General features: G+C 37.3%; 1 protein-coding gene across 4 annotated transcripts in view; it reads right to left on the reverse strand.

Moving 5' to 3' along the window:
• The window catches only part of RNGTT (RNA guanylyltransferase and 5'-phosphatase), a 193,169-nt gene that overhangs the window by 124,590 nt on the left and 47,630 nt on the right, over nt 1–20,949 (reverse strand). For all 4 annotated transcript variants that reach the window (XM_055810194.1, XM_055810192.1, XM_055810193.1 and 1 more), the window contains 2 exons: nt 12,278–12,413; nt 5,714–5,785 (listed from right to left, as the gene is read on the reverse strand). In XM_055810194.1, the coding sequence (XP_055666169.1) occupies nt 5,714–5,785; nt 12,278–12,413 (208 nt within the window). The remainder of the gene's footprint in view (nt 1–5,713; nt 5,786–12,277; nt 12,414–20,949) is intronic.

A 20,949-nucleotide genomic window follows, 5' to 3' on the forward strand; every position in this document is an offset into this window, starting at 1 on the left:
CTTCTACCCTCCAGAAGGGAACGCTGCTGTATGTCATGATATACCACTATTTTTTATTCCGCTTTATTCCCTCTCTTTTCAACGCAAAGAACCTTCACGTCCTCTGCCCTAAGCCCCTAAAGGCACATTAACAGCAGAATACCTGGTATTTCACAGAACAGCACCTTCTGAACTTCAGAGAGGTGAGCCCCAAATCTGCGAACTAGAAGACTCTGGGTACATCTACACTGGTGAACCACCACAGCAAATGCCTCATCTCTGCCCCTGCAGCCACCAGCCGTCTGACCACAGACATACTCTCGCTCTCCAAAAGAAGGTGACGGCATCTCAGAACACTGATAAGAACGGTCCCTGAGCAACGTTGAACTTTAAACTATTCTTGAGAACTGCTCAAGGGCACCATAGCCAGCCAGGGCCAAAACTGTGTCAGGGACCATTTTAACTGCTTAAAAAGAGGATAAACTTTCAGTAGCAGGATCCTGCCCTTTGCACAGCTTCAGTTATTAGTATATGCGTATGCAGCCTCTCAGAAATAGGCTTTGAGAGATGATTTTATATACTTTGAGCCAAATGAAGCAGAAAAGAAAAAGCAGAGATTGCTCTGTGTCTCCTCGGAGTTGAGGTCCAAAGGTGGCCTTATTTCACTAGGATATAGCTTCCTTTCTGTGAATCTCCTTTTAGCATATGAAATGAAAGCAGTGAGACAGCAATGTCGTATTTTGAGTTGCTGTTAATAATAATCAACATCATGATTCAGACTGAAAAAATGACAATAAAAATCTTTTTTTTAATCTCATGAAGAATCACTTGTTTTTCTTGACATAGGCATCTCTTGTAACACAATGAGATGTGTTACCACAAGCTTCTAGAAACTAGATGCCACAGAAACAGTGATTAAAAGAAATTAATCTAAGGGTTACATCAGCATCCCTGACTGACTTTTGCAGCAGCTAGAGGTGAGAAACATCAGAACTCAATACAAAATTTATCATGGAAAAAGACAGCCAAGATAGATTATTTCCATGTTTTCCCTAAAAACGCCAGTATAGGTCTCTCCCAATCACTGAAACCCTTCTTCTTCTTCCTAAGACTTTTCCCATGGAGACGCTTAGAGCCAAACACAAACTACATATTTCAACCAGTCTATTCTCTTAGTTTCGAACGTTCTTTCTAGAAGGCTGCTGTAGTTTATTCCTGATACACCACAGCAAAATCAAAAAGCTAAGTAACAATAAGAGTCACTGATAATAATGTGGATGAAAATTTGTGAAACTTAAGTCTTTGCCCACTCACTTTCTCTCATTTTTCTTTTTATAGCCTCTACTCACTGTTAAGCTTCTGTTACCATTCTCTCCTGATGAACACATCACCCTTCTTTAATGACTTCCTTACCTCTTCTGGGTCATACTCAGGTGAAATCCTGACCAAGTCTGAAGAAAGATGTCATGACGTACTGAGACACTCAACTCCGTGATTTCACGACGTTCTCCCAAAATCACAGTATTGTACATCAAATGAAAACAATTACTTTTACTCCCAGATGACCTGTTACTAGCAGACCACTACTTCTCTTAAATCTCAGATCGATGTTGGTCTCTCAAACACTTAACCTGTCAAACGCCAGTGCTGCAAGGGACAAATTGGACACAACTATTTATAGATTAGGTTCTTTGGGGTTTAGGCTGAAACTTTAAGCATACAGCTTTTAAGAATAAATGTACCCTCTCACAATTTCTGCTCATAAAAGGCAACAGCGCTCATGGTATTTAGTTAACTTAGACACAGAGAAGCCAAGCTAAGTAATTTGGGCTTCATTTAGGTATCGGTCTTCAGTCTTACAAGTCCCTTCGTTAAAAGCCAGAGAAATACAGCATATAACTGAGACAAGGTTGCCCTGTCTCAACTACTACACTTCTAAACATGAATTTTAACACTATTTAGCCCTGTAAAACAAAGATAACGTAGAACCAAAATAAATACAAAAATGGAGTACACTGCAATTTTGAAACATGACAATAATGCTGGCCAAAAATACTGAGAATAGTTCAAAGTGATATTCCAGTAAATGACATTTAGAAATATTATATGACATTATTTTGTTATGATCTAAAATTTAATTCCACAGTTTCTCTGTATACATGTTAACAGTTTCCACTGTAAATATACAGTCATTCTGAGGGGCATAAGTTGACATATATCTTACTATAAATACATGGTGCATTGTGAAAAGCTATATAATATTTTAGTACTAACTTCTATATTTTTGTGTTAGTGCTGGTCATCCTAGCACACAAATTCTCAGCAGTATTAATAGTGCACATAAGTCTTTGGGACTTAATGTGGAATTTGTGACTGCAGTATTTCAGAAGGAATATACTGACAAAGCCAGAAAACTTTGTAACACTGAACTAGCAAAATAGGTTGAGCATTTGAGAATAAGGTCAGATGAAAATATCTCTGTTCACTAGACCTGACTAAAATACGCGGTTTGCCTGAGCAAAGGCGTTTTTCAACAGGGTTTGCATTCACATTTCCCCAGCTGCAATGTCACATCTCTAACAGCAGAGTATGCCAAGTCACTGTGGGGATGAGACAGGGGACATGTTGGAAATCTTGTAACTCACACGACAGACAGCGAGTACAGTTACTCCACCATTCATCTCCAGGAGACACAACTACTTTCAAGATCAAAAGGAGCAATGTCGAATTACAGAGCACCTCATATAACTGTCTGGCAGGTTGCTTTGAGGTGTTGGTGTGGGGTTTTTTTGGAGTGGGAGGTTGTTTCAGAAGAGGGGAATGTTTCATTTTTCAACAGGAATGATGTTTTGTGTAATTATTTGATTTGACCCTTAGCTAGGAAAATTTACACAAATCTAACCTACAAAACTTTAAAAGGAATTTACTTCTTGCAAATCACAAGTTTTTAATACATTTACTTCTCAGTGATAGAATTCTGTTGATCATTTCCTGCCAAGACAAACATCCTCAGGTGCCCAGTTTTGTAAGTTTCTAAAAGTAACCTAAAAAACACTGTGCTTTTTAGTCTTTATAGTAGGACCATTGTTAAGGACTTCTTGCAGCTGAAGCCCTCCTTGTACTCACATGGATAACATTATTTTAGTTTGCCCTTGACATTAAAGTAGTATTAAGTAGTAACTAACTCCTCTCTCTTGTTCCCAGTGCATTTAAAAAACAACCAACCACAAACAAGCTTTAAAGCATTTACAGCTCTGCTCAAGAGAAAACTTTTCCTAAACCTTACCAATCCTCTGGAAACCCTCTGATCATTTTTCCTATTGCCTGCCATGCAGGCAAGTGCGATTCTTCACATTAAGTCTGGACACTTTGCTACAAATGAGGGTTTCCTCCCCCTCCACCCCAAAAATGTTTAACCAAAATAATAATGACTTTCAGAAAGTGTTATTTTGCTGGGACAGTACATGTACATCCCAAACTGAGAGAAGAAGACAATATACTACTTACATTTATTTTTCAAAAGGAGAGTAACAGCAGTGAATGTCAGGTTAGACACAAAGTGAGAGCAGAGACAAGGAAAGACATGAAGGCAAATAAAACACAGAATCACAGGCAGAGGAACAGGTAAGAAAATGTAAAGGAGAAATGAGAACCCAGGAGTAGTTATAGAAGATCATATTTTTTTAGAAGTATACAAAGAATTTTTGCATACTGAAAATTCCCAGTCATAAGAGGGATCCAGGAAACTAACACCTACTTTTCAGAAAAGGTTAAAGAAAACGTCGTCAAGACGCAGAATTAAAATGAGTTAACAAAAAGCTTCTACTCCTGATCTAACTTCTATTCCCCACAAACTATTACTTTCAAAAGCAACTGTCCTAAGTCACAGTGTGACTACACTCCCGAGAATATCAAAGTCCTTTTTGGTGACTAGTACCATGCCTACAGTTGTACTTCCCACTTACACTGAATGGCCTACTTGAGCTGAGTAGTATCTCACCCAGGTCTGGAAGGGTCATCGGTAGTTTAGGAAATCTGAAATGCACTAAAAACCACTAGTGGTTTACTAACACTGTTTGTCCCATTAGAAGCACTGAAACAATAACTTTGTTTTTCCAGAAGCATTTACAGATACTGGAGTGTTTTTCCATAGGCTATTTAGTCACAGGTCTAGTGAAATCTAAACACATTGTTGTGGTTTAACTACAGTAGGTAGCCAAGCCTCATGCAGTCACTCGCTCACTCCCCCTACAATGGGACAGGGGAAGTGAGAAAAGTCACAGGTTGAGATAAAGACAGTTTAACAGGTGAAGCAGAAGCCACGCACGCAAGCAAAGCAGAACAAGGAATTCATTCACCACTTCCCCTGGCACCAGGTGTTCAGCCATCCCCAGGAAAGCCGGGCTCCGTCGTGTGTGACAGGTACTTGGGAAGACAAACGCCATCCCTCCGCACGTTCCCCCTTCCTCCTTCTCCCCCAGCTTTATATGCTGAGCGTGGCGCCATGTGGTATGGGACATCCCTTTGGTCAGCTGGGGTCAGCTGCCCCGGCGGTGCCCCCTCCCAGCTCCTTGTGCCCCCCCAGCCCGGTCGCGGCTGGGGCGCAGTGAGGAGCAGAAAAGGCCTCGGCTCTGTGCAAGCACCGCTCAGCCACAGCTAAAACATCCCGGAGTTATCAGCGCTGTTTCCGGCACGAATCCAAAACATAGCCCCGAATCCAAAACATAGCCCCGTACTAGCTACTGTGAAGAAATTTAACACTAACTCAGCAAAAAACAGTACATGCTGTATTCACAAAGTTCTTTTAAATATTGCTTTCAAAAGACATGTATAGTTAAATTCATCCTTCCTGAAAGACATTTTCTTTCCCTCAGACATAACAGAAAAATCACTAGAAATTTTATTTGATAATAAGAGCTAACAAGCGGATCACATTGTCAAGGTTAGTTCTTCAAATCAGCTTCAGTAGGATACACTGCCATAAGACCTCTGAAGAACTTCAATTTCCGCACATATGATTTTGGGGGGAAAAATACAAGAAATTAAAAAAAAATATCTATGAAAGATAACATACAAGAGCCCTTTGGTGACATTCAAACCTTGACTATATTTGAAAGCTGCTTTAAAGAAAAAAGCTTCCTATTTTCTGTACTGTTTAACAGCTCTTTCTTGCGATCATGAAGACTTTATCCCTGGCTGTCAACAAAGGCTTCTCCTTTTCCACAGCTTCCATAATGTATTTCTTTGTTACATATTTGCACTACAGCCAGTGTAAACAAGAAAGCCTGCTTTTGAGACTTAACAGATTACCAGCCGCCTGGTTTCACAGAGACATCTGAAAAAGAGATGATGGAGCAGCCCAATGAGCAGCACTGTGATGCTTGCTAACAAATACACCACTTACAGGCTAACTTCTCCATCCCCTCTCAATTTCACTGCCTAAATAGTTCAAACATGCTCTAGAAATCAGAAATTTTCCCACAGTGTTTAGTGAACTGTTTCAAACCACCGTCTTTTCTTGAGCAGGTGGAAACAAATCAACAAATTTGGGAAGACAAATGCCATCGCTGCTTTCAACCTTAACTCTGATGAAATGCTTGTTAACAAGTTACAAAATACCCAAACACTTTTGGTGCTCAAATTTACTCTGAAGCTCTTACTTACACAAATAAGATTAAAATAGAAATGAGAATTAATAACCAATGATAAAAGCAATAAAACTGAAAGTACTTACATTAAACTTGATAATGTCATATATCAAGTACCGAGGGACAACCTGTCCATTAACCTTGTCGATGATCATTTCCTTTAAGAAAAGAGATTACATTTACATTTATTTAGAGAATACAGAAGAATGTCAACACATCTATTCTTAGTGCACGTACCTGTAAGTGTGATGCAATCAAACACTGGCCACATCTTTATTATGAAAAAAATTTACAATAGGTCAAGATTATAAAATTAATAGTATGTCTTAAATGTCTCTCATGAAGCATTCAATAAGAAGCCAAGAAGCTGTACGAAGGCTCCACATTCTGATCTGCAATATTTATACATTAGTTTCCCCCACAGCTTTCAAAATCACTACCTTTCTTGAGTAAATAACGAGGTTTTAGAAACCTCAGTAAGAACTGCAATCCTAAGCCAACCAAGCACTTTCGAAAATCTCACCTACAGTAAGTAGTACAACAGTAAGGAAATAAAAGAACAAGCATTCACATCCATTTTCTGTGCTCTAGGTTGGATCTTTTCATGTTAACAGCATCCTAGGCAGCAGTGACAACTGCAATTTACTTGGAATGTTGCATTGTGACTGAACAGTAGGGTTCCTTCAAGTGGAAATATCACAGGTACCATCTGTATCACATCAAATCAGCTAATACATACTACATAATATATAATAATACCAATATATACTGATAAATCATCTTGAAAGTTTGTCAGCCAGAAGACTATTAACAATCAACATCCAAACACAAAGTGTTTCCTGAACTTAATGTTACATACAAAAATATATACATCTTACATGCTGGTGATAAAGTAAACAGAATGTTTAGTTTCCCATAGATTAGTCATGATTGAAAATGGTAACAATCAACCCATTGGTAGCCCTTTTTCACAGACAGTTGAAATATTTCCTTCTCTAAACACAATCAATTTTCTCCCTTCCCTCACCCACTTCTTGGCTAGTAAGTTAGTTGTGCCAGCTAAGGATTTTTTGCTGGCAATATAAAGTTAAAATTCCAAATTCACTCATATAAGATAAAACAATTGGAAAAGGTGAAAATATTTCACTATACCATAATGAAAACAAAATTGTGAGCTCAAAAATTATTCAGAAGAGAATCTTACATCAACTCAATTTTGTTGTCTTTGTTTCTTGCTAGGTCAGTAGCACTTTTATGTTTTACAACCTTTTAACTTCTGTTAGAATACTTAACTTCTACAAAGTAAACTCAAACAAGAGTCTCAAATAAGACTGATTTTCTGTCTCTGCACATACCAAGCTTCTTGATTTGTACCTAGTACTTAATTGCATTTGGCTTTTAAAAATAAGCAAGCAGTTGTAAAAACATAGATTTACTTTAAAGCAAACACCAAGCTTGAAACATTTAAAACTAAACTAGAATACATTAACTACTTGTTCTCAAAACACCCTGGGAACTAAAAGTTGCTTACTTAATATTCTAGTATCTCATCCTCTGTGAACACAATACTGATATGGAGATCAGGCTTTCACAGCCACATGCAGTATTCACAGGTGTTGTGAATGACTACCTCAAGTGACCTTACACATCCTTCCACATAATTAAGAAAAATTAAAAATTAAAAAAAAAAAAGAATGAAAAATATTCCTTTGTAACATTAAAATATCTTATTCTTAACTCTAAAAATCATTTAGTCACAGGTACTGTCACGTAACTTTTGCAAAATGTCTACACAGAAGTGATGTAACAAATGCCATTCTGTTACTTTCCCGTATTTAGGCAAGATACTGGTGAGTGTACTGTCAAAGGAACAGCAGATGCAACACTGCAATGCCTTCCTTGACAATAACTAACTGCAAGAACAGATGGAGTAGGTACACCCTAGAAGAGAAAGAAAGCGTGATGTTCAAAGTTAGAAGCATGTGAAAGTCTATAATTGGGGTGGAGAGTAGAAAACCCACCCAGAATTCCTGATAGTAATCAGGTGAATTGAGTAACAAAGTACAACAGAAACAAAAGAATGCTACTGCATTTCTTTGAAGTTTCAATCACAGTAGCAAATGAAACAGTTTTTTAAAATACATTTAACTGAACATGTATTTCAGGACTCATTTCCTCAGCACATATATTCAGAGCCTCAGCTTTGATGCAGAGCTAAAATTTGTATGCAAAACCCTGGAAACATTTCCATGCCTGGTATTACAAGATTTTATGCCTCATTCTCAAAACCTGAATCTCTGAATATTCAGTTCAAGAAGAATTATAAAATATAGCCAAGAGGATCAAGAATGATTTTTAAACTTTCTCTGGTACATTCAGTTTTAAAACAATTAATTTTATAAAGAAACTTTTTCTCTACTTCAGACATGTATAAACATTTTTGATACTATTACTGGTCAAACTAGCCTCTTTTCCTCACATCCTCACTTCTTTTCTTCCTCCCATGCCTCTTGCTCTCTTTTCACGTCCTGACTGAAATCCCAGCTACTACAGCAAATAAACAAGAGTACAATATGCCTTAGAAGTAGACATGACAAATTCCTACACTGCTCATCTCCATCATGACAACAACATTCACTGCTCCATTAGTTAACGCAAATACAACTGTCACAAGGCAGCTCTAAAGTGGTCGTAAGAATGATTCAGATTAGAAATACTCTAACACATCATTATTTAACAGTCGGATTTCAGAATATTCCTTGAAATTATGAGAATTGAAGAATACTTCAAGGAATAGACCTTGAAGTTCAGAGACTGTTAGGAAAATGTAGTACTTGAGAACTGATCACATTCAAACTCGCTCATTCTGATCTGAGTAATAACCTGGTACTATAAGGCTATATTTATGCCAATTTTTAGATAACTACATCTTAAACCCAAAACCACACACATGACGTAATAGAACACAAGTATCCATAAGATGCACCTGCATCTATGCATTGCCTTTTATATACCCCATGAATATTTACAGCCACTATTGTGTGTTTTTAAATTACTGCTGCTAGTAAGTATGATCTTTAACACCTGTGCATTAGCTGGTAGGTTAAGTATTAGCTTAACCTGTGGGCTTGCAGAAAACGGCCAGTTTCTTCAATGTAATCTGGCAAAACTGCACTGGTGTTAATGTCCTTTTCTCAATCATGTGGTGCTGCAAAGGACAGCCTTACAGAATATTAGAAACAGCAACTGTACTAAGAGCTTTTAGCTGAACAAGTACCAAAAGAACAATGCTGGACTGACAGCTCATGGACTTCCCCACCCCACCCCCATATCCAGCAAGCAACTTGGACTTAAAATAATCCAAAATTTAATCATAAAGCAAAGGATCTCACTTTATCAGCCACTTGCAGAATATATTTTTTGTTGACACAAAGTATGGAATCGGATCTAATCATACATCATCTTTTTGTTCCTTTTCCTCCTGTGCATTACCTTGCAACTCTAGTCACTGCTGTATTTCAGGGATTAAGAGAGCTTTATTTGGTTTGGGTTTATTTTTATTTTTGCATAAAGTACCAGCCTTTGATAACTCAAAAAGTTAAGTTATGCCATTTCTGAGAGAGCTTACAAATAAGTGAAGTCTGTACTGAAACAAAAACACGGATCAGTGTCAATCTCACTCTCCGCTTCTGGAGTCCTTGTATTCAAGTATGAGCAATATTTTATGTATAAATAAAATATATACAAAATTGTATTAAAATTGTAGGAAGTACTTCCAGCCTAAGAATGCTTCTGCATTTTCTGCTCAACTGTTTTAAAGCTAAGCAGAATGCCAAGAAAGTTCCTCAAAATAACTAATTTGTTTTCTTGCATGACAGCCATAACACTTGAACAAATACCTATGCATTCCCTCAGATAGCAGTAGGGATACAAAACAGTTGGCTTCTAAAGGAATACTTCATATTATTCTAGTCACCTGTAGGTAAAATTCAAATAAGCTTTAATGAGCTTTGCAGAAAACTTTCTTCCATGCCAGGAGAACAATCACAAATGAAAAGCTGGAGATGAGCACAAAGTGTCACAGTTGCATCACCAAGATGTAACTGATCATACTAAGAACCGTTTGCAAGTGATTTCAGCCTGAAGTGAATTATAAATGTATTTGAAATTCTCAAAGACAACCACATGAAAGGCTTACACCAGAAGCCTTAAAGCAAGTTAATAGATCACTGAATCCATGGAAATTGTCTTTATGAAAGTTTTATAAACACTGTCATTCTAAATATAGTTAAGGGACACTACCTCATCTTTTGTATTCTTAACACCAGTAGTTGTTTTGCTGCATGGCACCTATATCTCTGTTTTCTCTTTCCTCCTTTCTCACACTTTTTAAGCTTACTGTAAAGCAATGCCAACTGGGCCACTTCATTCTAAACTTTCATTCTCTGAAAGAGAGAAAGCTACTTCAAGGGCAATAAGTATGAACTACTTAAACCTATAATTAAAGAATTAACTTCAACAGCCCTTCAGTACTAATTAGCAAAATATGTTAACACAAAAAAGCCAATTTTTTCTTCCCATGGATAAAAAAAAAAAAATCATGCATATACCCAGAGTAAAGGAACAGTCATGGAAATTACCATTTGGCACTAACATTAAACAAATCCTCAATTACAAAGTTAAGCTGTTTGATGCTTCAAATAATAGCAAATTTTATTTTCAAACCTGTTGAAAGGAACTTCAATTGAAAAGAAAAATATTCTATCAGTCAGTTTTTAACTGACCACACTTAAATAAATTCAGAAATCTGTACTATGAAATGTATTTACCCATTGAAAGGTGTTAGTTTTCGCTCAAGGTACTTCACTGAATCAATACTTGTGCATTTAATGTAATTTTGTTTTCCACTTCATGAAAAAAATGGGGGGGGGGGGGGGGGGGGTGAGGGGGGGGGAAGGGGCGGGGATCACAGTAAGACTAATTTTATGCCAATAAAGTGAAATCCTAAAATACACTGTAACAGTCAAACTTTTACAAAACAACAAATTAAGTGAAATTATAGATCATGTCCGGGGTAACTGAGAGAATTTAATTTATTCTTAAGAGATTTAAACTATAAAAACAAAAAAACACTAGATCAGAGCCCCTCTCCCATGCCCCACAGCCACATTTATGCACGTATCTCAATATATGTGTGTCCCTGTCTTCCACACCATGTACATATTAGCCAACCTAAGTAAATCATCTGTTTTGAAATGCACACAGAAAAAATAAAAAATAAAAAAGCAGCACTTTCCCTGAAGAACACCTAGGATTGCACCACATGGACACCGCCAAGCCATTACTTTCTCAAGAGCCTTATGAAAAGCAGTGAAAAAAATAGTACCAGGCTTTTTATCTCAACAGTAAGGAACCTAATGTATGTCATTAAGATTATTATTATGTATGTCATTAGGAAGTTGCCTCGCTGAAGAGGCTCCTACCAGACATGCCTGTGCAACCACTTGTGAGCTGACAGCAAGCATTTCTTGCATAATGATCACAATTTTTCAGTGAAGCAGAAGTGGTGGAATATATTCCATTATCTGCTTCTCTGTCCCTGAGACAGTACATTGTTCATTGCAGTATTTACCCTCACAGATTCAGTTTATACATGCTTCACATGTAAATCTGTGTTCGGTAAGACAGATCATTCACAGAAGTGACATTTCAAGAAAGATACTGACAACAAAGGCCTGAAAAAGGAACGTTAACAATGGCAGTATGGTCTCCCATATCTGAAAGGTGCATTAGGCTTCAGAAGATCAACCCAGATATTCAGTACCTTGGCAAGCAAGAGTTACAGCAATGCAGAGAGCCTCCAGTGCTACTGAAACATAATAGGAAACTGCATTCATCTACATTGACACGTATTTAGCATAGGAGCTAACGAAGTTGTTTTGCTCATGTAAAATAGGAAGGTCAAGAAAGGAATAATTTCTTGTGGCTACTGTTCTGAAAAAGTTTACCAAGAATACTCCAGGCCAGCCTCCAAACAACAATGTATAGAGATGTTTTATAGCTTGTTTTACAACCAGCTTAATTAGCTGGTTACAACTAACTACAACTAGTTCACTAGCAAGTTTACATAATTTAAATTAGCATGATAACTTAGAAACGTTTTAAACAAATATAACTAACCCATTTCTAAGTCAATAATTCAGATCAGCAAAAAATAAAGTTGACAGAAGCAAAGACATCAATTCACAAGTATCTATCAGAAGATGATGAAAATTTTATCAGATTTTAGAAATATTTACATTAACTGGATCAAATTGACCATGTTTACTGTATCAAAATATAAAACTGTAGCAAGAGACGAGGTTCTGCAATACTTTAGATTCTCTTCACACCTTTTCTCATATTCAGAGAATCTCATCTCAATACCTTGACTTACGTCAAAGACAAACCGCTCTCCCCAGAGCAGTCATCACTGCCATTCTGTAGGTAACAAATAACTTAGGAAGTGTAATTCCCACATTCAGCCAGTGACTAAATCTATGACTCCTGAAATCCTATGATTCACTGATCTAGGCCTAAAAACCTGGCCCTGTTTCCACACAAAAGCAAGTGGCACTGAAATTGTTACAATTGTACCATATGCTCCTTACCCCATCCAGAAGAGTATTTGTTAGATGTGTGCGAAGATCTTTACGAAATGGAAATTCCAGATTAGATACGTGAAAAATCGAATTGTCTCTATCAATCATATAAACTTCATTCTTGCCATCAATCAGCATCATGTACCTGCAAAGGCAATGTTAAGATATTATACTTAAAGGTATATCCTCTAAATCTCTACTGATTTGATTTACATTAAGTGCTAAAAAATAAAAAAAACGCATTTTTGAATTGTTTACAGGTAGAAGTTTAACCCTATTGCTTCATGAAAGCAGATAATTTAGTTCTATGCAATTATCACAAAAAAAAAAATCAAAAATAAAAGTTCAGAATACATGAGAACGTTGCTGTGTCCAAATAAAATCTGATGCCTGAAGATCAATTAAAAATAACAGGAGTTTTAAAGCTGTAAGAAATATATTAGGCTAATTCAGCTAGGCTCAGCTAAAAGACCTTTTACTCCAATTTTTCCTTTATTAAGTGGACCAGACTTTTGCCCAGTATGACTCTGCAGAGTTTCATTCAAAAGAAACACTTTTCAACAACACAGTATTGCGAAGTCCCAGCCAACTACTGAGCCACTTTTCATTAAAACATTGACTAATTTAGCCAAGGTACATTCCTCTCACATTACACACAAAGAAAACCCCAAAGGTTACTACACTATCATCAGCAACTGTCAGCTTCGTTCAGTTGCAGAGATCTGAATTTTCTAAAAATATCTTTCTGTTAAGATGGTACTTGGGTGTTCATGTCATTAATTTAGACATCTCTGTGTGAATCCCAAAGACGACTTCTCCATAGAGGTAACATTCTGTATACAAGAAAAAACAGTGAACAAGTAGAAAGAAAAAGAATAGTGAAAGAGACAAACCCCAGAAGACATACTAAATAGCATGACAGCTGTAACACATTTGAGTCACCTTTGTAAAGTTTTCTTTGATCTTTCCAAGAAGAGTACTAAAGTAGAGTTTCAGGAAAAATAACAAGGCAGCTGTGCAGACAAAGGTCTTCTCAAACTTGTGCAGCAGCCTAGGACAGCACACCTTCTGAGTGGAGCAAATAAACTGAAGACGTTTCAGCAGAAACTTGTATCAAAGGCCAGATGCAACAACTCAACATCCTGGCAGTGAATGAGAAGTAATAAAGATCCTGAGCATACTCCTTCACCGTGATGGTGGTGAGACACTGGCACAGGCTGCCCAGAGCAGCTGTGGGTGCCCCATCCCTGGGAGTGCTCAGGGCCGGGCTGGATGGGGCTTGGAGCAACCTGGTCTGGTGGAAGGTGTCCCTGCCCATGGCAGGGGGTTGGAACTGGGTGATCTTTAAGGTCCCTTCCAACCCGAACCACTCTATGATTCAAATACCACAAGCAGCTCAAAGTGAGGACTAGCAGCTTGATTCTGATATGGTAAAGGAAGATAGAAACTGTTGTGGGGCTCAGAAGCAAAGCAAAAAAAGACCAGAAAAGTGCCTTTATGGAACCAACAAGATGTGGCTGTACTTGGTAACACCAGTGAAACGAATAATATCATTAACAAGATGTGATTGAATGATCAGACAGGAAACACCATGGCTTAACAGCAGTGCAAAAAATAAGTGTACAAGAGACAAAGCTGACATGAAGACTCAAAAGTAAGTTCAAGTTTGACGTCTCAGTCAAACCTGAGTTAAGTCAACTTTACCAATTACCACCTGAGCTGCTGGAATTGAACTTATGCCTAATCATGCCATAACTAACCATGCTGGTGGTCTCCACCAAAACTGTGAGCATGACCCTAGGCTGAGCTTTCTTTCACTGATCCTTTCATTTCACCTTGCACACAGTTGTGCTAAAAGCACAAGTGTTATTACAGAAGTTCTAATGAGAAAAGTCAGAATCACAGAAACCCAAAAAGAGAAGAAATTAGGAGCACTAACTGTCAAGGTAGTTCAATGGTTCTAAAAGTTCACAATATTTAATGTTCTTGAATAGCCTCTGATATAAATGGGGAAGGGACACAAATCTTCCCAGAGCAGCTAACCCATTTGGACTGCACTACAGTTTCTTTGATAGCACAGAATAGGAAAACACTTGATTAAAAGTAAAAGATTACAGGAACTTCACCATCCACACCAGAATATTTTGAAAGTAAGCAAGCATATTTTGAAGACTTGTTCAGCACACAACTCTTCATACTTGTAAGTCTTTGGATGTATGTGGGGGGAAAAAACAGTACTTTTCATAATTCATTCATTCCTCCTTGGGAAGTCCTGGTGATGAAGAAATAACAAGCTATCAGTAGTCTTTTCTAAAATTCACCATTGCTCTTACAAGTAATGCCCACAAGATCTCTGCTGTCAAAACAAAACAGCGAGCATCCCCTAGAAACCCTGCAGGCGAATGTTCTCTACGCAGGCAGCTGTCCTGTTGTCTCCACAGATCCTACCTCTAGAAATCAGTAGATCTGACTACATGAGCACAGTACTACCCATGCAGCTTAAATAAATACTTTCTTTCAGTATTATGACTATAATCATAATTCAGTATGTATCAGCTCAACTACCATTTCTCCACACACGAGTACTTCAAGATGTTAAAAATCAGCTTGGGAAAAAAAAGACATATATGAGCAGAAAATCTAAAGTTGGGGGGAGTAGATTAAATCAATGCAACATTAGGAGAGCTGAAAGCTACACATGACATGCTTTATGAAAAAAATAATTCAATACACATTCAACTACATAACTTGGCGCCAGTTCTTCAGAAGCAAGAATAATCTACAGACAACATTCATTTTCAAACAATGTAAATTAATTGAAAACTAAAACAAAGAGCATGTTGTGTTTTTCTCAAAAGTTAAAGAAACCACGGGGAGGGAAGAAGAGGTGTGCGACTAACATAAAAAAAATTATACACACTACTTTACACTTAATTCATAAATAAGCTTAATTGGCCATCTCTGCAATCCCATAATCATGGCTGGTTTAAGTACGTGCTTTCACTGTAACTTGCTTCAATGACAAAACAGCATCTAAGGCTTCAAGAAATCTAGCACTTAAGAAAACATACTTGCATCATCATTACAAATGTGGTACACTAAGAAATCTTACAACTGCTTTGATTAATAACCCACAAAAGCACAAAGAGTTAAAAACTTTGTTTTCAGCCACCTAAAACATCAGGTTCTGACAACATACAGAAGATTTCATCAAAACCTATTACTCAGACATCAAAACTGTGACTTAACACACCACCACTTTCCCTAGATCTTTCACTCAAAACAAAATCTATGGGAATTTACTTAACAGTTGGTAGCTGGATATCCACTAACCACTAGTGGTGAGATTCTTTTTCTCTTTCAAACCACTGCACTAACGTTACATCTATTCTCCCATGGGTTTTTGTCTTTTTCGTTTTAACATTTGTCACCGTCAGCTGTTTATACTGCAAATTCTAAATGACGGGGACAATGGCAATTCTTATGACTGCATGCAAAAGATTTCCTATCAAAGATCACGAGGAATCAGAATTATATCTTACTTTAGAAAGCTACTGAGAAAAAGCAAAGTGCTTACTTCGAAAACAAAAAAAAATATTTGGTCTCAGGGCAGCAAATACCTTTATCATGGTATGTAAAATACATTTGTCATGGCTCTCATGATAATACATTTGCCTAACTTAGAAGCTGAACAAGTTCTTTGCATGAGAAAGCCATTAGACTGACCCAGATAGATCTGTTTTGAAAGGGTTTTGTTTTGTTCTGGGGGGCTTTGGGTTTTTTTTTTGTTGGTTTTGGTTTTTTTTAAGCTGAGAGCCTAAAAAACACCACCCCCAACCTCCCCTAAAAAGAAACTTTGAATGTGGTCCAAACAACAGAATTCGTCAAAATTCTGATTTTGTAAGACAGAAGAAATTTGGTCAAGGATGGACTGACAATCAGAAATGTTCTATGAGCAGCTGATCATTGAAAATGTGAAAGAAGCAACAGAGATATGTAACCATGCCAAGGTTTTGGTGAAACTGAATTTATTAATTAACAAGGGGGGTTGGTTGGTTGGTTGGTTGGGGTTTTTTGTTTGTTTAATTCAAAAAAGCTTAAGTTCATGTGTTTAACATCAGGCTTTAAGTTTTCTGCAGATGACACATCAAGCTTTCTTGGAGAAATCTTGTAGACTGCTGATCGGTACATTTCTGAATATTATTTGGATGTGCCCTGACCAGTTACATTTTAAGAAGTTAATTAAAGTATTAGCAGCATAAGCAGTTACACCAGAATAGAGAGACTGCCTCTGGGCAACACCACATAGGCAAAGAAAGAAGAATGATGATTTCTCAAATACATTCAGTAGGAATTAAAACAGCACATAGGCGCTTAACTTTCATGAACCGTATTGCATACTGTGAACACCACTTGCTATTATAGCTGTACATTTATTACTAATTATCTATGTTGTGCAAGCACCAAAAATCTCCAATTAGTAAGCAGGCCCCATTGTATTAGATTCTGTCCAAGTACACAAAGATGACATGGTCCCGTATCAGATGGCTTAATCTGAATTTAAAACAAGACAACTGAATAAAAGAGCAAGAGTGGAGGAGCAATAAAAGCAGTATCAGAACTGCTCATTCACCTCTGATAACCAACATGAAAGTGGAGAATCATGTTTGAGCAACAAACATCATCTCCCCAAACTGCTAATCCAACCCCTACAAACCAGCCAGTTTCCATTGCAACAGAAGTTCTGACAAGCAAGTTAAAGGGTCAAGGTGTCCACACAGATTAATCTCACAAGCAGATAAAATATCTAGGCATAGAAATATTAAAATGTAAAGAGTCATTAGAATCTACTTTTCATTCACTTCTGGTCCCCAGGCAAGGTCCGTTATTAATTCTAATTGGACGATCCAAATTATCTAATTTTAATTATGGTATTAACATGATAATTCCGAAAACAGGATGAAAATTTCATTAGCAAAGAGTTACAGCTCTTGGCATTAGACAAGCAGATCTCCAAATCACCTACCAGAGTATTAATAACTTTAACCTTTAAACTTTAAAAAATGTCAACCACCAAATATCATCTTGAGAAGTTTTCTCTTCAGAAATCAATTATTTTTAGCATACCCAAATAAAGGCAACTGTTTCAAAGGCTCATTTGCCTCCACATATATCCTGTTCACGCAGTCCACATCAGTTGAGCCCAAAATACATATTAGAAAAATGATTCTGTTAAACTTTCATTTTTAGTTTAGTTTGTTTTGGTGGTGGTGGTGGGTTTTTCTTTTTTACACAATTCTGAAGCTGACAAGCTACATTGAAAAGGTTAAGTTAAAAACTAAGGTTTCTCCTTTATGTGGATCTTTAGTATTCTCCACCATTAAATTTGAAAGTACATTTCAGGAAAATATTATTTAAGGCAAAATAAGGCAAAGTACTTGGTCTCTCTTCACCTACAGCCAATTCAGAGTCAAGAACAGGAACAAAACTTTGTCTCCCAAGGTCCAAATCCAGTACTGCACCCACTAGAGCATGAAGCATCTATCCTCTTTCCCAGCTTACCAGGATTCACAGAACTGGCTTTGAAAATATTCCCCAACACAGTACGTCACATGCAGCACAGTGCCTGCCAAACCACATTTATGGTGAAACTGAACTCCTAGAAGTTCACAGGACTTTTGCCACTGACTTCAATTTTATTGTGTGCTATACCTATGTTCCCTCAGCCAAAATCCAAGCAACTATCCTAGCAATAAGGTTACATATGTTGAGTTCGTACTTTATAGAGTTTTAAAACCTTAATTAAAAAAAATACAGCACAGCTTCTTCAAAATTTGAGACCTCAGCTTTTGAGTTTGAGTTCAACACAAAATTAATTTTCTGAAAAAAATCTACAAGTGGCAAATGGATTAGAAATATTTTTTTTACAGAAGCTTAAAAATTCAGCTCCTATAAGAGCTTTCTTTGTCCCACAGTATTTCTTTAGACGGCTATATTAAAGAAGATTATTTATTTCTACACAGTATCATCATTGACACTTCTTTTTTCCTTTTTAAATCTGCTTGTGTCTTTATTATCACATTAAAGAATGCAAAATGTAAGAAATTCCATCATCAACTCCAAGCACAAAATACATGGCAGCTCTCCATTCCCAGGGGAGTTCATTACACTCAGCTCAGAATTCAGTCTTGTGAAATCACTGCCCTCCCACACAAATAAGCATTACCCAACTCAGAACAGCAATTAACATCACTAATATGTTCGCTGACGCAGAGGCAACAACGAAATCCTGTTGCAGATATCATTTTTAATTTCTTAATTCCCTTTTATTATTGGCAACATTTCAAAATCAGGAGCGTGTTGCCGCTCTGTAGATCGATCAACTAGGACAAGGCCAAGCCACTTCAGCGCTTTACTTTGGACCCTGCCACTCTCTCCTGGCAAGACAGCACCAGCTTCTGGCCAGATGCATCAAACACTGTAGAAAAGGCCAGGAGAATGAAAATTAATGACTGCCCTCTATCCACTGACAGCAGATCACCTACATGTGTCATGAAGCCGCTGCGGTTCCCTGTCCCTGCCTGAATTCGGACTGAGCTGGATCTAGAGTAAGTTGAAATCAGCCGAGGTTGAGACTGGCCTGTAGCAGATGGAGCAATAAACCCTGAAGTCCCAATAAATAGGGAAGGCTCAGCTTGCTTTCTTCTCTTATATTAATTGCTACTGGCAATGGTCGCTGCTTCAAACTATGTCTCCTGAAGGATGACAAAGCCTCGATACAGGGACACTAACACAGGAACTTTGTGAAGACTCATATTATTTTCAGTGTGTAAACGAAAGGAAAACAATGTCTTTTTAATCAATACACTGACAGCTCTGTCATAAATACCATTTTCAAACTTGTACACACGGTTTCATTTGCACAAGTACAAGCATATCAGCCAGCGAGAAACACTGCAACACGTAAGGAGCTGCAGAATTATGCATTTCACTCGATAATCTAAACTCTAAATACATTTTTTAAAAATGACACACACAGGCCCTTGGAAGTTTGTCTCCTCTGAATATATCGATACTCTGTATTTCTCTTGCATATTTCTAGGCTAAATTCTGCCACCAACAGTCTCCCCAGTATTTTTAACCAAAACACCCTCTTAGATTCTGACTGACAGTCATTCCCAATTAATAGCCTCCAGCTCCAGTATTTCTCATTCATGACCTTGCATTTTCTACATGTAAATATCCTTCCAGTTTTATTATTCTGCTCCTCAGTGAATTCAGTGGCTTGTCTCCCTCATTTGTTTGTCAGAACATACTTGGTTCCTGTTTCAAAATTCTTAATGACAATATAAAATTAATACTCAGGATCTCCACTTGTGGCTTTCTATATATTTTCTTCCAAAATCATCCTCTGACATTTTCTTTCAATCCATTCTTTACCTATCTTACAATTCTAGCAATTTTCATTAGCCTGTCTCTATAATAAACCAAATTTTTGTCACAGTCCAGAAGCACGAGATCCACCACTATTCCTGTGTCAAAAAAAATATTTTCCCTTTATATGGTATACAAACTCCTACCAAAATGGCTGAACTCAGAGGAAATGCCATTCCTCATCTATACTGAATAGTGTGTTACTCAGTCCTGATTCTCTTAATTACTTCCCTTAATTTATCCAAATCTGTCATTTTAAAAGAGAGAACCTACATTATCCATCTATTTTTAGCTCTAATTACAATCATAATTTTCTAAGTTTAAAGCAAAGCCTTTTCATCAATGACCCAAACACATCTTCTACAATCAAGGTTTTTTTTCTCAGTACTAAAATCTGTGTTACTGGGCTGCTGTTTAGTAAGTAAATGTATGTCACATACCTCTTATTATGTTCAGATGCAACTGGATTTGTCACTGGTCAAAATCCTCCACCAATTCTTCACACTCAAAAGAGGGCAGAATTCAGCTTCTGATTAAGTTTTGAAATTGTAATGTGTCCACTTCAGCAGGAAAAGCTCCTGAGCCTTCAGTAACTGTGTGGGCTAAACTCTTACTACATCAGTGGAGATCTAAACACTCAACTTGCATTCAGTGCTAAAGTGTTCTCATACTGACAACTCTGATTAGGTTGAGTATCTGCAACAGATTCAGCAGTAGCCCAGAAGTTTACCTTAACAATCCTGTAGTGATTTTTTGAAAACCTGAACTCCGTAACATTTTTTTATCCTTCAGCTATTATGAAAATAATGTTATCCCTCAGACCTTCTTTTGCTCCCTCCTAAACAATGAATGCTTTCCAATACTCATGTTACTGTCAAGAAAGTTATGCCAGCATATTTGCTATGCCAATGTCCAATTTCCTAAGAAAGTAGAAGGTTCCCAATACCGAGCTTCATCAAGCTTGTTCAAGCTACTGCTGTCCTGACTTGATGCTCCTATGGAAAAAAAACCCACTGTCTTGTCTTATTGATTACCTCATATAGCACAATGAAAGGGCTGTGCTTAATTTCAATATTCATAGAATCATTTAGATTGGAAAAGACCTTCAAGATCATCAAGTCCAACCATTAAACTAGCATTGCCAAGTCTGCCACTAAACCACGTCCCTAAGCACCACATCTGCACCTCTTCTAAATACCTCCAGGTATTGATGAATTGATATTCATCAATTCATCCTGCTAATTCGA

Source organism: Falco peregrinus, chromosome 7 (assembly GCF_023634155.1).
Source record: "Falco peregrinus isolate bFalPer1 chromosome 7, bFalPer1.pri, whole genome shotgun sequence".
Lineage (NCBI taxonomy): Eukaryota > Metazoa > Chordata > Aves > Falconiformes > Falconidae > Falco > Falco peregrinus.